The 13,905-nt window shown below is 50.4% G+C and overlaps 3 protein-coding genes across 3 annotated transcripts; 1 reads left to right on the top strand and 2 right to left on the bottom strand.

Annotated features, from left to right (window-relative positions):
- The first annotated feature begins 25 nt into the window (after window positions 1-25).
- LOC131215662 (novel acetylcholine receptor chaperone) lies at window positions 26-8,186 on the top strand. The gene is made up of 4 exons (XM_058210057.1): window positions 26-1,202; window positions 6,211-6,349; window positions 6,587-6,738; window positions 6,810-8,186. Exons 1-4 carry the CDS (start codon window positions 1,092-1,094, stop codon window positions 6,876-6,878), a joined length of 471 nt encoding a protein of 156 aa, XP_058066040.1. The 5' UTR covers window positions 26-1,091; the 3' UTR covers window positions 6,879-8,186.
- A 384-nt stretch (window positions 8,187-8,570) lies between these two features.
- LOC131215744 (kinesin-like protein Klp61F) lies at window positions 8,571-12,198 on the bottom strand. The gene is made up of 6 exons (XM_058210138.1): window positions 12,086-12,198; window positions 10,544-12,020; window positions 10,321-10,480; window positions 8,956-10,250; window positions 8,738-8,890; window positions 8,571-8,663 (listed from the first exon to the last, which is right to left on the bottom strand). Exons 1-6 carry the CDS (start codon window positions 12,169-12,171, stop codon window positions 8,571-8,573), a joined length of 3,264 nt encoding a protein of 1,087 aa, XP_058066121.1. The 5' UTR covers window positions 12,172-12,198.
- Window positions 12,199-12,833: 635 nt separating this feature from the next.
- Window positions 12,834-13,550, bottom strand: LOC131216668 (small ribosomal subunit protein bS18m). The gene is made up of 2 exons (XM_058211220.1): window positions 13,436-13,550; window positions 12,834-13,368 (listed from the first exon to the last, which is right to left on the bottom strand). The coding sequence occupies exons 1-2, from the start codon at window positions 13,476-13,478 to the stop codon at window positions 12,971-12,973; spliced, it is 441 nt and encodes a 146-aa protein (XP_058067203.1). The 5' UTR covers window positions 13,479-13,550; the 3' UTR covers window positions 12,834-12,970.
- Window positions 13,551-13,905: the final 355 nt, after the last annotated feature.

Raw genomic sequence — 13,905 nt, 5'->3', positions numbered from 1 at the left:
GGATCAGCATCAGTGTGATACCGGAGGTCCGCGTGGCCACAACACGATCGTGGGGCCAAAAATAGCGAACGAGCTGTGTGTGCGAGCGTGTGGCGAAGCGCCAGAGAGAGAGAGAGATAGGGATAGTAAAGCTGGGAAACGAAATGTAATTTAAAGCGAATAGAAAATGTGCGAAGGTCCTTGCAATTGAATGTTAGTTCGGGTTTAGTTTCTTTTGTGCAGTCGAATTATGAGTCCGAGAATTCCAAGAATGCAACGCGTCAAAATCCCAGCCGTCTAGAGCGTTTGTTTTTTTTCTATTCGAATTCAAAGTGTAACGGTCACTCGGCGCAGCGACACTGCGGCTGTCAAACTCTGTCTCTCTCTCTCGAATCGTGCTGCGTTTGGTGGCACGGTCACTCGGTCGGTCGCGGTCCGGAAGTCCGTCCGTTCGTTGACACTTAACTCCTTCCGTAGCGTGTTTACGTGCCGAGGTCCTGCCGCCATCGCTCCAGTTTGAACGCGTGCGCATCCTCACGCACGCTCGCTCGCTCGCTCGCTCGCTCGGCCGCTGTTGCGTGCTCACTCGCGCGCGCCCCTATCCCATGTATCATCAACATTGCGGCGAGCCAGCAACCAGCACCGTCGTCAGCACCTTGGCTCGTTGTCGTCGTCCTGGTCGTCGTCGCCCTCGGTTATTGATTGGTGACCGTGTCGTGTCCGTGCCCTAGCCCGTCGTCCGTGAAACGTCCGTGCTCAGCGAAACGCAACTCAGCGTGTGACGATTGTCGCGTGTGGGCCAAGTAATTACCAGCCGTGGCTAGTGGCCGTGCCAGACCCAGGCACGCCCGTCTGCAATCGACCGCCTTTCGGCGCGCGTGTGTTTGTGTGTTACGATAGAAGCCCCAGAAGCGCTTCCCAATCGAATCGAAATCAAAGTGCTGGGAGAGCGCAGTGAAGTCCAATGATTGCATAGAGCAACGCCAAATCCAGTGAACAGTGTCCCTGCAAAACTCGAAGCCGAACCGAATCAGCCCAAGCTGATTCCTCCCCGATTCACGTCCGAACCGTCACCAGCAAAAGCCGTCAAAATTACGCACAACACGCAAAAGATGTCCTCGCTGGTGCTGAGGAGCCTCTCGATACTGCTCGGGTTGTTCTTCATCTTCATCGGCATCATGAAAATATCGCCCCACATCAGCAAGGATCTGCACCGGGACTTGGTAAGTCGGCGGCGACGGTGGCACCCGGTTCCGTGTGCTAGCATTTGCAACAATGTTAATAGGCCACGCTAGGCGGGTGCCGTGCGTACGCCACAACGTGGCCCGTGGGTTTGATTGAAGTGCCTTCGGGGCATGCTCGAGAGTTTGACGGACACTTGGGCATGCATCGAATATTTTATGCCCCCGATCTGGCATACCGCAGACAAGAGGTTCGGACCAGATGATGGGTGGGTACGTCTGACGGCATAAGCGAAGCTCGTTAACGTTTCGTTTGTTGTTCGGAACATCGGATGTTAGCATTTTACACCGCCGAGAGACCACCGAGGTTAGAGTTTGTTTTTCTTCGAATTAAACAAGAAATCGAAGTCGCTGTCAGTAAATTGCGCCTTGTGGGCTGTCCGCCCCAAGTAAACACCCCGTTTGGCCGTTCGGGGGCCTTCAGAAGCGATCGCTTTTCGCACGAAACACACACCACAGTGAAAGGTTTGAACTTATTAAAATAGCCACCTGCAGGCCGGCCACCGTACATTTTGCAACATTTTGCGCCCAGGTTGTGGGACGCCGGGCGACACAAGCGTTGCACTGTGGATGCCTCGACTGGCTCACACTAGTATTCACACGCGTGCGGAAGATCGGTTGGCCCTGTCAGCGGGAGGACACTCTAAGGCGATGGCCGGTTGTCCACCGTTTCGCGCGCGCTCGTCGCTCGAACGTTGTCGCTGTCCTCCGCCGTGTGGCTTTGAGAGAGTTTAAATTTAACAAAAAACCACACGCACACACAGAGACACAACAGTGAGTAGAGGGTTTAAAATTGTAATATTTTGTTTTGGTTTCCTGTTCCCCGTTCCGCCCGCGCGCCGTGTGAATTATCGGGTGGCCTTAGCCGAATTCTTTGACAATCTCACATTCGAAAGCAGCCAGTTGCTTGCTGCTAGTAAATGGTAAAATTTCAAAACAACCGCCAACAACACTTTTCGCCAACACGTCTGTAGGCCCCAAACGCCCTGGGGGAAGCGGGAAGCGTTAGTGGGCAGCGCGAGATTTGATTGAGATTGTTTGGTTTTTTCATTCAGAGTTTATTCTTTACACCGTCACAAAACCGCACACAAGTGCCAGTGTGAGAATGCACTCGACGAAACGCTCTATTTCCGAGACGTTGCTGCTGATTATCGAGCTTCAATCGGAAGGCAAAATTAGTTTCCGACCCCATCTTAGAAAAATTGGTCCGTATTTCGTGGCATACAATGTACGCAGTACAATGTTTACTCTGATCGGCTGTTGCCTATTGTAACTTCGATTTTTACATTGCACTTGAGTTAAGTTATCAGCCAATGTGATTGAAATGGCTCTCGATTTATTTGTAATTCCTTTATGGCTGTCAAATAAATGTCACTGTGTCGGATTATTGTAAACTTTGGAGTTCACAGAAAAGGCTGAAAATTTAGGCGTACATCCGATACGATAATCAGCTAAATTTAGGTGCCTATGTTCGGAAACGAGTTTCACATTAACCGAGTTTTCTTTTATCAAATGTGTTTCATAGTGCTGCCTGTGACGAATTGGTCAATATTTTGAACAATAAGAACATGATGAATATTAAATGGATATGGAAATCGAACGGATCTAACGGTCATTAGAAAGGGAGTGGCAGAGAGTGGAGGGGCGAAAAATGTCATCCCAGAACATAACACGCCACTTTGGTCGATTATTTTCTGGCAGCAAACTATAGTTACCTCCCCTATCTCCGATCGGCCATAAATCGATATCCCATCATTAGCTGCAAATCACATTAGCGGCCACCACGTGTGGCTTGTGCTGTGTCCTTTCGGCCGCGTATACCTTCGTCGGCTCGCTCACTCCCTGCATCGCGGTCCCACACGGGTGGCAGATTAATTCCATTCCGTTGCCAAAACCACAGGCGTTACGGTTTTTGGTGAGTCGAAAACTATTACCCTACACTTTAATTATTCATTGCCCAAAGGGAAAACTGCTAGGAGCCGTGCTCGGCAGCAGAGGCAGCTTTATCGACCGATCATGTCGGACGTGAGTTGGGTTTAGTAAATAAATGCGCCACCAAGCAATCCAATTTGGTACACCGGGCGAAGAACAAATGCCGATTTTTCAAACAAATACGATCGCCAGCCTGAACTTGATCACGGTCGTCGACCATGGCAATGGGGCGAAGTAGGGGCATTCGAGGTTCTGCCCGACTGCAACAGGTCCGCCGCGCCCTTGGGGCGCTCGGCAATTATGCAATTTGAGGAGAAAAATTGGCCGAGTGTCACCAAATGGTACAATTTTGTTAGGCCACCACACCAACGGCAGCAGCAAACGGCGTCCGGTATTTATAAACAAAACTTCGGCCATCGGCTTTTGATTTCCTTTTCGGCCACTTCGGACTGTCGATGGCAAACGGTCAGGGTGTCAGCATAGCGTCGGTGCTCGGTTCTGGGAAATGATGAAAAGCGCGTTCATAACACACCAACACCACAGCGGATCGATGCGATTAGACGGTGACCATGAGGCCATCGGTCAATCAAAGTAAACAGAGGCCGATCTCCGGTGGCCGCCATCTCTCGATTGCCAAATGACGGCGCCGGGCCGCGCACCAACGTCGACCAAATCACTTGAACTTGAGGCTTGAGCGATCATCATCATCGTTCGGTTCGGGTTGCGGTTGGTCAACGGCCGATCCTGGGTATTGCGTATAAATAGGATCCACAACAGAGAGCGAAAACGAGAGCACAGTGTGTCAATGTGTGTCGCGTTGCTGTTTCACTCATGTCCCGACACAAGTGGCCATGGGTCAAGTTCTAGCCAAACCATCAGACAACGACATTCCTAACGCGCATTCGTCGACGATACTACCTCCTTGAAGATCGGAGCCATTTGCTCCGCTGTGGCTGCTGATTGATTGATCGATCGCTTCCGAAATAAAAGGATCGCCGACGCACGTATGCGCCGCATATGCGTGCTGGTGTCATTGATGTAGCGCGCTCAGAATGAAATGATCATACTCTCGATCGACGCGCCCGTACCGCGCTCGGATCGGCGCAGGTGAACTGTCAACCTTCGCCGGCGGCACCGAACGATCCTCGCGAGTGGCCGATGACCGTCGCCTGCCCGCCAAAATCTGATGATGTGGCCGGCCGCATTATAGTAAAAATAAACGCGACAGTCTCCCTGGATTTCACGCGCGCGTACAAGCGCCCTAACCACTGTGGTGGTCGGTAGACCACGGATCAATGGGTCAGGGGGGCAGCGGAGACACTTGGGGACCAGGACGGACTGTTGATTAGAGTTTGAAAACATAACCATTTGCACACCGAACTGCGAACGGGGTGATCGCAACCACATCAGCTGTAGGGCTAGAAATAATTCTGCTTCTGGTAAGACCTTCCCTTCTGACTACCACCAGCCGGTCTGTGGCTGTGATGTCTCCATTTTTACGTTGGGGCAGGTGTCACGCAGAAAAACATGAGCTTCATAAAGCATTAAGCTGTTCTCTCCGATAGCAGACCATTAACCTCTACACATCACAGCTGAGTGAGTGGAACGCGATGAAATGCGGCATGCCGTTAGCTCTCGCTAGGGACACATGACGTAATATGCCACGGTATTGGGGACCACTTGCGTCAATTGTTCGACGTAATCACCAGTCGGTGTCGGGTTTGTGACAGACAGGCGGCAGGCAGAAAATAACAAACCCCGCTAAGGTACTGGGCGCCTCCATCACGCGACAAACACGTGGTTTTTTACGCACGATCGACGATATTGATTAATTGCGGCTAGGGCGAAAGAAAAACAATTTTGGTACGTTTTGTAATAAAAAGTAGACCTGTTGAATACGATGAAAATGCACGATAAGCCGAAATGGGAACTCCGATTCTGTCCGCTGTCGGTGCTGGCGCGGCGTTAGTAAGAAACAGACACACTCTCCGTTCCACTGCACGCCATCGTGTTTTGATTAATGTTGGCGCGGAAGATCGGAACGGGCCAAAATTTGGCACCCGCGCGCGCGATTTGTCTGTTTATTTACACGTGCCTAGCCACCACATTTGCCGGCGGCACTCTCTTCGCGGCCATGGTCGTTCTCGGTTCATAAAAGGAAAACGAGCACACGCAAACACATTAGTACGACGATGGCCGGCATTCCGATCGTGATCGTGTTTTTCGCTTACGATAGACTTCGTTCGCTTCCTTCCGGTTCCGTACGACGCAAGTGCACCCAACACGTGTCAGATTATCAACTCTAAGTCCGCTCTCTGTCTCTCGTGTAACGAAAACGTTGCCTCAATTATGAGAGACTTCGGCGCACGACTGCTTGAACCGTAGTGAAGGGTCCGTGAACTCCAAGACGGTCTGGCTCTATTTTGGGCCCCAACGACTACTGCCCCAGCGCAGGGTCCTATTTTTAAAATTTATACTCTGACGGAAAAATGCATCCCCAGCACCCAGTAGCTTCCCGGAGCCGGAGGTTTGACCAGAATGCAGCTCGTGACTGTGTGTCGTGAGCATAAACGGGAGGTGTATAAATAAAACGCTGCTTGAACCTTGAACGCGGCTGCATACAGGAAGCTGAAGGTCGACCGGAGTTGCCCATGTGATTGATCGGCTGCACGATGCGCCGTTGACGGTTATTAGACTAGACGCCACCACGTGTTTGTGGGATGTCGTTAGCATACGGCTCATGTTACGAGAGAGAGAGAGAGAGAGAGAGAGAGAGAGAGAGAGAGAGAGAGAGAGAGAGAGAGACATAGTTTAGAAGATTGATGGCGCCCATCACGGGTTCGTGTCTGGCATCGATCGGTGCTTTTTCTTATCAATTGTTTGATAAACAAAACATTACGCCCATTTTGCACCGCAACAACCCTGTCGTCGGGTGAAGCAAATGAATCGCCCCGCCGGAACGCTGCACACCTGTTCTTGCCTGTACTTCTTGGCGCACTCTACTCTTTCCAGCTCCATATAACTAATGGTCCGGTAAAATTTACGATTTTCGTTACAGCGAAAGAACTACGTGAAGTACGCGAAAGTATTTCCCCTCTCGACGCTGCTGGAGTTTAAAATACCCTCGAAATGGTACCGCCGGTCGGTCGGCGGTCTGGAGGTGCTGTGCGGGCTGGCCATGGTGCTTATTCCCAGCCGTAAGTATGCTGTGGCGATCGGGGGAGAGAGAAAACATTTGCGCTAGGTGAACCGCTGGGGCTATCGGAAGCTATTTTTTGCTATTCTTGCGCTCCGGGAGACGACGGCATGTTTGGAATCAATCACGGTGTCGGAGCGATTTATCGTCCTTTACTCGACCTCGCCCACCTTCTGAAGCTCGAATTTATCCTACTATATTGACGATATTGCAATCTATTCCGTTCCGATCTAATTAGACAAAGTAAAGAACGCTGCCAACATTACGCTGCTGCTGCTGATGTTCCTGGCCGTGTACTCGCACTACATGGTGAGCGATCCGTTCGAGCGGTCCGGCCCAGCGCTGGTGTTCACCTTCATGCTCATCGGTCGGCTAGTGATATGGTTCCAGGTAAGGAGAGTTCGAAGGTACTTTCGGCCACTCCTGACTCGATCCTTACCCGCGTGTGTGTTCCTTCTCAGGCAAGCCGACGGGAAGCAGCTCTGGCAGCCGCCGGTCAGCCCACTGCCAACGGCTTGAAGCAGGAGTAAGGCGGCTCCCGTACATGAGTGGTCGTCCTCATCCTGTCCCGTGGCTCACTGATGATCTCACAGCTCCTGCTAATCATTTCTCAACGGAAACGGAAACGGCTGCTCAACGCAAGGATGGCCTCTTCTTACAGCTTAGCAGAACAGCGGAAGGCCAACATTTTCTCCTCCATTGTACGCAGAATCCCGCAAAAATGATGAAAAATGAGGACAAAGATATACCCTGAGAAATACGCACGGTTTCATGCTCTACACCAACCAGCAATCAGCACCGGGACAGTTAGCAGCACGGCGCAGTATCATCAGGCAAGCGCGGGAAATGGCATCGGAAGCCCACGAGTGGTGCCCGAATGCTGCCCAATCCACAAACTGAACCCAAGCTGAGCTAGCGATTAGCGATTGGTAGAGGAAAAACGACAAGAATTCAATACGACATACGGGAAAAAATGATTATGACTTATCCTATTCCTTATTTGTTCATACACCAACAACAAAAATGCGCGCTCTCTCTCTTTCTCTCTCTTGATCCGTGATCCGTGTGATCTTCTTCAACCTTTTTTAGTGCGCAACAAATCACACAAAATAGCGAACAACAGCAAAAGAAGGAGATTTGAGAGCAATCGAAGAGAAGAGAAATAAACTAAGACTTGTACAATTTGAGTAACTAAGCAGCCCGATGTAAGCAACCCTCGGTTCTTATTTCTGTGTCTTTAACGCGACCATCTTTGGCTATGTGATCATAATAAAAGGAAAATATGCGACTCTCTAGCCAATCTCTACAATCCTATTTCCAGTGGCGTGGAATCGTCCAACCGTCTGCGCTGAGGTTTTTAAGGCTAACCTATACACTAATAGTAAGCGTCACACAATATGGAAAGCCATCGAGGTGTATTAACACGACGCACAATGGCACAAATAATGGGCACACAGTCAGTAATAGCACTTATAATGGTTGTAGGACCCTTGCCAGAGGGTCAGGCGCATATCTGTATCCCGACATCGACATTTTTACTCAGTGCGACAGGGTCATAAAGCAAGCAGTAGATAACCGCCAGACAAAACTTAAATCGTCATCGTTGACCAGTGTAAGGAAATGCATTGATGACGTGCGCCAGCGACAATGGAGAGCATCCAACACTTTGAATATTGCTTCGGCCCAGAACGAAACTTTTCTGAAGAATCGAAAATAATCTGTAGCGCCCAGGTACAAGCGACCGGTCGCATAAGAAATACACTCTCTGACAAAAACTAACTCCAAACGAACGTTGTTGTTCATATCGTAACATAAAACGACCAACCACAGTTTAGAAAAAAAAACCGAAATTTTAACACTTTGTCTTTGTTGATTAGATTTATTTTTAAAAGAACATTAAAAAGATGGTCCATACCAAGTGATGGGAATGATTACAATAACCGCTACAGGCAGTGCTGGCGCGTATGTTTCATTTGCTTCATTTAAAATGATTGAATTGCTGCTGCACAGAAAGCAGGCAAGGGAACGTAGACCCGACCCCGGTGCAGCAATATCGAAAGTACGATTTCACAAGTAGCAAAAGCCACTCCGCCACGCCTGTGTAGATTAGAATCCATGCGTTACAGCAGGCCCTTATCATTCACGACCAACACAGGAAAACAAATTAAAACAAGCACATCGCCATGCCGTCGTGTCGTTATCCGATGCAAGTTTTGCGTCAATCACACCAACTCAACGATACTACTGGTCTCCGTGATCACTTTGTTCTCTTTGTCGCATTCGCCACTGTCGTCCAGTAAGTGCACCGATCCGATCTGCAACAGGAACACGGACTGTACTGTACTGAGCCCGCGACCAACATTCACCAGGTATTCACCGGACACCTTACCTTCGAATCGATGTTGGAGATTTGTAGCTCCTTGAAGTGGGTCCGATCGTCGTCCAGCACGTTGGTGGTCTTCTGAAGGAGAGGTGTTGAGTTCCGGATCTCATCGCATCGGTTGTAGCTCGTATCGAGTGCACCTATCATTTCCTCACCGTCCTGAAACATTAAACCCGTAAAAAGAGCACACTAACGGCTGCACACAATAGCAGGCTGGATTTTACCTCGCAAATAGTCATCGAAGGATCGCCTGCGTCAGTAATGGCCCGATCACGCCAGTACTTGCGCAGAATGCGCTCGTCCGGTGAAGTCATGGGAATCTCTCGAGGAAACGGTACCTTCTTGCGGATCGGTGTTTGACCAGTCGGCTGGTAGAAGGTGAGATCGCGCTGATGGAAACGTTCCACTTCGGCCTGCAGATCCACCAACTGCTGATCGTTGGCTTTGTGCGCGTACGCACCAAGCGCCTGCACGATGCGCTGTGTGTGCCCGTTGGCCGCACCAGCAAACTGTTCGCGTGCGCTTTGCTGCGCCTGCACACCCTGTGCCACACGGGTTAACGTGTCGTGTTGCGATTGCTGGAAGACCGCATTCTGTGACCCTAGCGAACTGGCGTAAGTGTCCAGACACTGTCGAATGTGTTGCTGCGCATTGGTCATTTGGATGCGCTCCTGTTCGATCGTCGTGGCCAGCTCACGTGAGCTCGTTTCGATCGTGGCGGTCAAACGAACCTCGTCCAGCTTCGTTTCGAAACTGTTTCGATGCTGCGTCATTAGTTCGCCTTCCCGTTTGACCAACAGTTTTCGGTCGACGGTGCATTGATCGTCGGCAGTTTCTTCGAGCACAATAGAACACTCGACCGCCTTCAACGCTGCCCTGGTAGTCAGCTGCTTGAGCTTGATGTTCTCACAAACATCACCCACAATGTCGGTCAACTGTTGACGTTGCTCCGAAACACCGTGCATCCGCTGCAAGATGCCGGTAAATTGATCTTCAAGCGCTTTAGCATTGAGCAGTGCGAACGCCTTAGCATTTTCGATAGCCTTTACCGCTTCGAGGGTTTCATGCTGTAAACTCTGGGATTGCACGCCAAATTCGCGCAATCGTTCCCGATTGTTGTCAAAGGTCACCAAAAGATGGTCGACTTCGTTTAGTTTGTCTTTGAGTGAGGCATAGAATTGCGTTTTTTTGCCTTCGAACGTTTGGCAGTGAGTGAGCAGAGTCTGAAACTGTTGGCGTTGCTCGTCTTGCTGACGGAGTACCGTTTCCTGGATGCTGCTCTTAAGCCCTGCCAATATCGAGACAAACTGGGCCATCATCGAACTCCGCAGCCGGTCAACCTGTTCCAGGTACTTGGCAGATTCTTCGGAACTACCATCCAGTCGGGTTTCGATGGTGTTCTTTAGCGACTCCACCAGCGAGCTGTTTTGCTGCATCAGACTCTGGTTTACCGTTTCCAAGGTCGCCAGGTGGGCCGTCGTTTGGGAGTACAGTTCCTGCTCGCATTGGTTGTAACTTTCTGAAGTGTCGATAGAACAAGGACGATAATCGTTAATCTTGGAGCTCCTTCAGTGGTGTAGCCCCCTTACCCAGTCCAGCATTCAGCGTGGTCGTCAGTTGGGTGCACTCGTGTACCAATCCCGTCACATCGCCAGCGATCGTTCTAATCCGCTGCCGAACTGAATCGACAAATTTTTCGGTGGCGTTCTTGTTTCGACAGTCGATCTCTTTCCGTCGATCAACCGTATCCTGAGGGGAGAAAAGTATTGTTTGCAATTATAAAAATTCCCTCAAATTTCGCCAGTAACTTACGTGCAAACCGTTCGTGTCGTCCGTGACCATCTCAACGACATTGATCAGTTCCTTCGCTTGCCCAGCGAGTGCCTGTTCCGTTTTCAGATGGTGATCGAGGATCACCTTCTTCTCGACGTACCGTCGTTTAGTTTTCGTTAGGTTACGCCTCGTACTGGTCAACTCTACGCGTGCCTGTCCCAGATCGTGTGCGGTACGGCGCAACTCTTCTTCACGATCGGCCAAGCTGCAGGACACTTCCTTGAAAATCGATTCCTTTTTCGCCAGTTCCTCCTTCATTGCCTTGATGAGGGCCGATTTGTCGTTCAGTTCCTTCGTGGCCGATTCTGACTTGTACACCATCTCGTTGTAGGTCTGCTCCGCCAGGTAGATGCCATTTTTGTCACGGGCCGCCATCAGATCCCGCTTTAGTCGATCGATTTCCTCCGTGTACTCCTTGATGACCGTTTTCTTCGACAGCCTCTGGTTGGCTTCCGGTTTGTTCTGTATGTTCTTGGCACGGTGCGCATACTCGAGCGTGCTGAGCGTTTCCTCAAAGTCCTTGTGACCCGGCGATATCGTGGCAATGATGGACGTTTTCGTGCGGCCCCCGAGCGATTCCTGGAGCAGGCGTGTCAGTTTCGACTCACGGTACGGAATGTGGGGCGTCTTCTCCACCAGTGCCGTTATGACGCGCCCGAGCGTCAGCAACGATTGGTTGATGTTGACCGTCTCGCGCGTCCGAATGCCCTTCTCGTTGCCCGCCTTCGAGATGTTCTCACTGCCGGCCAGATCGACCAAATTCAGTTTGCCGATTTTCAGCATCTCCTCACCATCGATGTTGTTTTCCTTGATGTGTACGATGATCGAGAAGATCGTGTGTGATCGAGACGATTGAGCGTTCATCAAGGTAGAGGCCGTCTTTCGTCGTTCCTGGCCCTTGGCCAACAGTTTGTACACGTCGTCCTTGCTGTGCACCGGGATCTCCTCCAGCCCCTGCACAATGACCGAACCCTTCTTCTGGACGTCGTCGAATATCCGAATCTTGACCGAATCGTCCGTCGACAGCAGATCGCACAGTTCCTCGTTGTACAACTCCAGATACGAGATACGCATCGAAAACTCAAGCTCCGTCATCCGCAGCTCGTCAAACAGGTGGTTGACCGCGCGCGGTATAACGCCCGTCCTGGTGTCGTCCTCCCAAGCGGCACTCAGCTCCGGTTCTTCCTCGCCCACCATCGTAAATGTTTTGCCCGTGCCGGTCTGCCCATAAGCAAACACGGTGCAATTGAATCCGGACAGTACTTCCTCGATGTACGGGGCCACCACCGCGTGGTAAACTTCATGTTGCTTCGACTGTGCATCGAACGCCCGGTCGAAGGTAAACTTTTTCGACGTTCGCGAATCGAGATAGGTCGATTTTAGCTGCAGTTCCCGGTGGGATACCACATCCACCACTTCGAGGGAGCGTATCAACTTTTCGCGGCTATTTGTGGGCCTGCAAAGGTTGAAAGCTTGCGTTAGAAGCTGCAACAAACCGAACACTTCTGCGCCAACACTTACCGAACGCGTACATAAACCTGCACATTCTGATTACACTTGATCGGCTTGCCGCCACTGTTTGAGTGATTCCCGTTGCTAGCGTCCATGTTTGACACTTTTGCGGACCACCAGTCCTGCTGAGGGCAGAGACAGGCAAGCTCAACTGTGAACTTTGCTGCGGATCCCGAATCCCGGTCGCTTGCGGTGTGTATTGCTGTGAACTGCAAATTGTTTCTAAGTATGCTGTGCCAACTGGCGACAGACCGTACTCGTTTGCGAACGTTAAACTACGGTTAATACGATTATGTTCCCGAAAACACGCAACCGAACTGCGAACCGCGGACACTTTGTTAGTATGGGCGAAAAAGGGCCGTTTGGGACCGTTTACGCTCGTCGTCGTTTGCTCGCTTCCATTCAAAACGTTCGGCTGTCGTTCGGTTCGGCGCAGTTGGCAACGCGTACTGCTCGACTACTCGAATGGCGTGCTGCGGGAGCGAACGTTTGCGGGAAAATGTATATTGCAAATAAAATTTAAAACAAAAGGCCCACGAAAAGCTGTACGTATTTTTGTTTAGCTACTGTTAAATTACTTCCAAAAGGCAGATTTCTTTGGTCCACCTCTCTCTCCGTTCGAGCTGTTTGTATGATCGAACGAATGCAAGAGTAAGAGCGAAAGTGTGAATCACAACAAACTTCGATGTTTTTCTATCTATTGTTATTCCAGCTTGTTCGATGATCCCGACCAGCCTGTAAAACCTCAATCGTTCGACAGGACTATTGCGAGATTTCATTCTAATGAGCGCGCAGTTTTATTGATCATGTTTCAACGTGATAATCGAAAAAACAAAATACGAATCTACATGCAAAATGTGTGCCTTCGCTGCTGAACTCAGCTATTCTCGGTTTTCAATATTTATGAGGACGTACTGCCTTCTCCGGATCAAACAGCTTCGGATCGTTCAGGAATTCTACCGCCTTGTGATAGGTGGGCATGAGGCCAGCGTTCTGTGATTTGATAATCTCCTTCTCCACCTGTTCGTGCCGTTGCTTGCACAATCCGGTAATGTGGCGCCCGTACACACGACCGGTGTATTGGCTCTGAAACTGCGACAGTAACTGGACGTTCTTGTAGTCCGGACTAATGTTATGTTTGCAGAGGATGCACTGTGGCTGGTCTTTTGCGAATGGGTTCGCCTCCAGTTCAACGGGTGCATCGCTACCGGGCCGGTGTGTATGTTGTTTTCGAATACCCGTCAATGCTCTGATTTGCGCCGGCCGAACGCAGACCGTGCGGTTTATGTAACCTATAACGAAAAGAAGTGCACCAACGATGACAAACCAAGCCTGGTCGACCGCAACAAGCAAACGCACTCCACATGCCGATCGTGGCCTTTGTTGAAAGACGCGAAATCATTCCGATAGAGATTTTTACTACTTTTCACGTGCTTCTTTCACTTCAATGTGTTTTGTTTACTTCCTATGCGCTATCAACCAAGTGCCACTGGCACCCATACAAAGGTGTGCTCGTCTGTAAGAGAGAAAAAGAGATAGCGCTGCTTTCGAGCAATCGAGCAGGCGATTTCTATTCGAGTACTGCTAGTACGTGACATCGCGCGTTGTGTGTATATGTGCGAACCACTCGTATGCAGAGGGAACCACTTTTACGCGTTTTCCAAGCGCGCGCCATCATCACCGTCGGCCAAAAGCTGTATATAGCGTAGAATGTCAAGTGGTTCTGTGTTCCGGAGTGATTACGGCGACATTAGCTAAAAGCGAGCCCATTCGGACGAGTTTTGTAACATAAACATGACCCCGTTCTCGGTACCAACGACTGAACAGTG

The sequence above is a fragment of the Anopheles bellator genome, chromosome 1, assembly GCF_943735745.2.
Source record: "Anopheles bellator chromosome 1, idAnoBellAS_SP24_06.2, whole genome shotgun sequence".
Lineage (NCBI taxonomy): Eukaryota > Metazoa > Arthropoda > Insecta > Diptera > Culicidae > Anopheles > Anopheles bellator.
Note: the sequence above shows the minus strand (reverse complement) of the source record. Positions and strands in the feature narration are given on the sequence as shown.

Coding starts and splice junctions, on each gene's coding strand:
- LOC131216668 (XM_058211220.1), bottom strand. CDS start 13,478: ATGATTTCGCGTCTTTCAACAAAGGCCACGATCGGCATGTGGA. Junction 13,369..13,435: donor GGCCACGATCGGCATGTGGA/GTGCGTTTGCTT, acceptor TTTTCGTTATAG/GTTACATAAACCGCACGGTC.
- LOC131215744 (XM_058210138.1), bottom strand. CDS start 12,171: ATGGACGCTAGCAACGGGAATCACTCAAACAGTGGCGGCAAGCCGATC. Junction 12,021..12,085: donor CAGGTTTATGTACGCGTTCG/GTAAGTGTTGGC, acceptor CAACCTTTGCAG/GCCCACAAATAGCCGCGAAA. Junction 8,891..8,955: donor CTTCGATGACTATTTGCGAG/GTAAAATCCAGC, acceptor TTAATGTTTCAG/GACGGTGAGGAAATGATAGG.
- LOC131215662 (XM_058210057.1), top strand. CDS start 1,092: ATGTCCTCGCTGGTGCTGAGGAGCCTCTCGATACTGCTCGGGTTGTTC. Junction 1,203..6,210: donor AGGATCTGCACCGGGACTTG/GTAAGTCGGCGG, acceptor TTTTCGTTACAG/CGAAAGAACTACGTGAAGTA. Junction 6,350..6,586: donor CATGGTGCTTATTCCCAGCC/GTAAGTATGCTG, acceptor CGATCTAATTAG/ACAAAGTAAAGAACGCTGCC.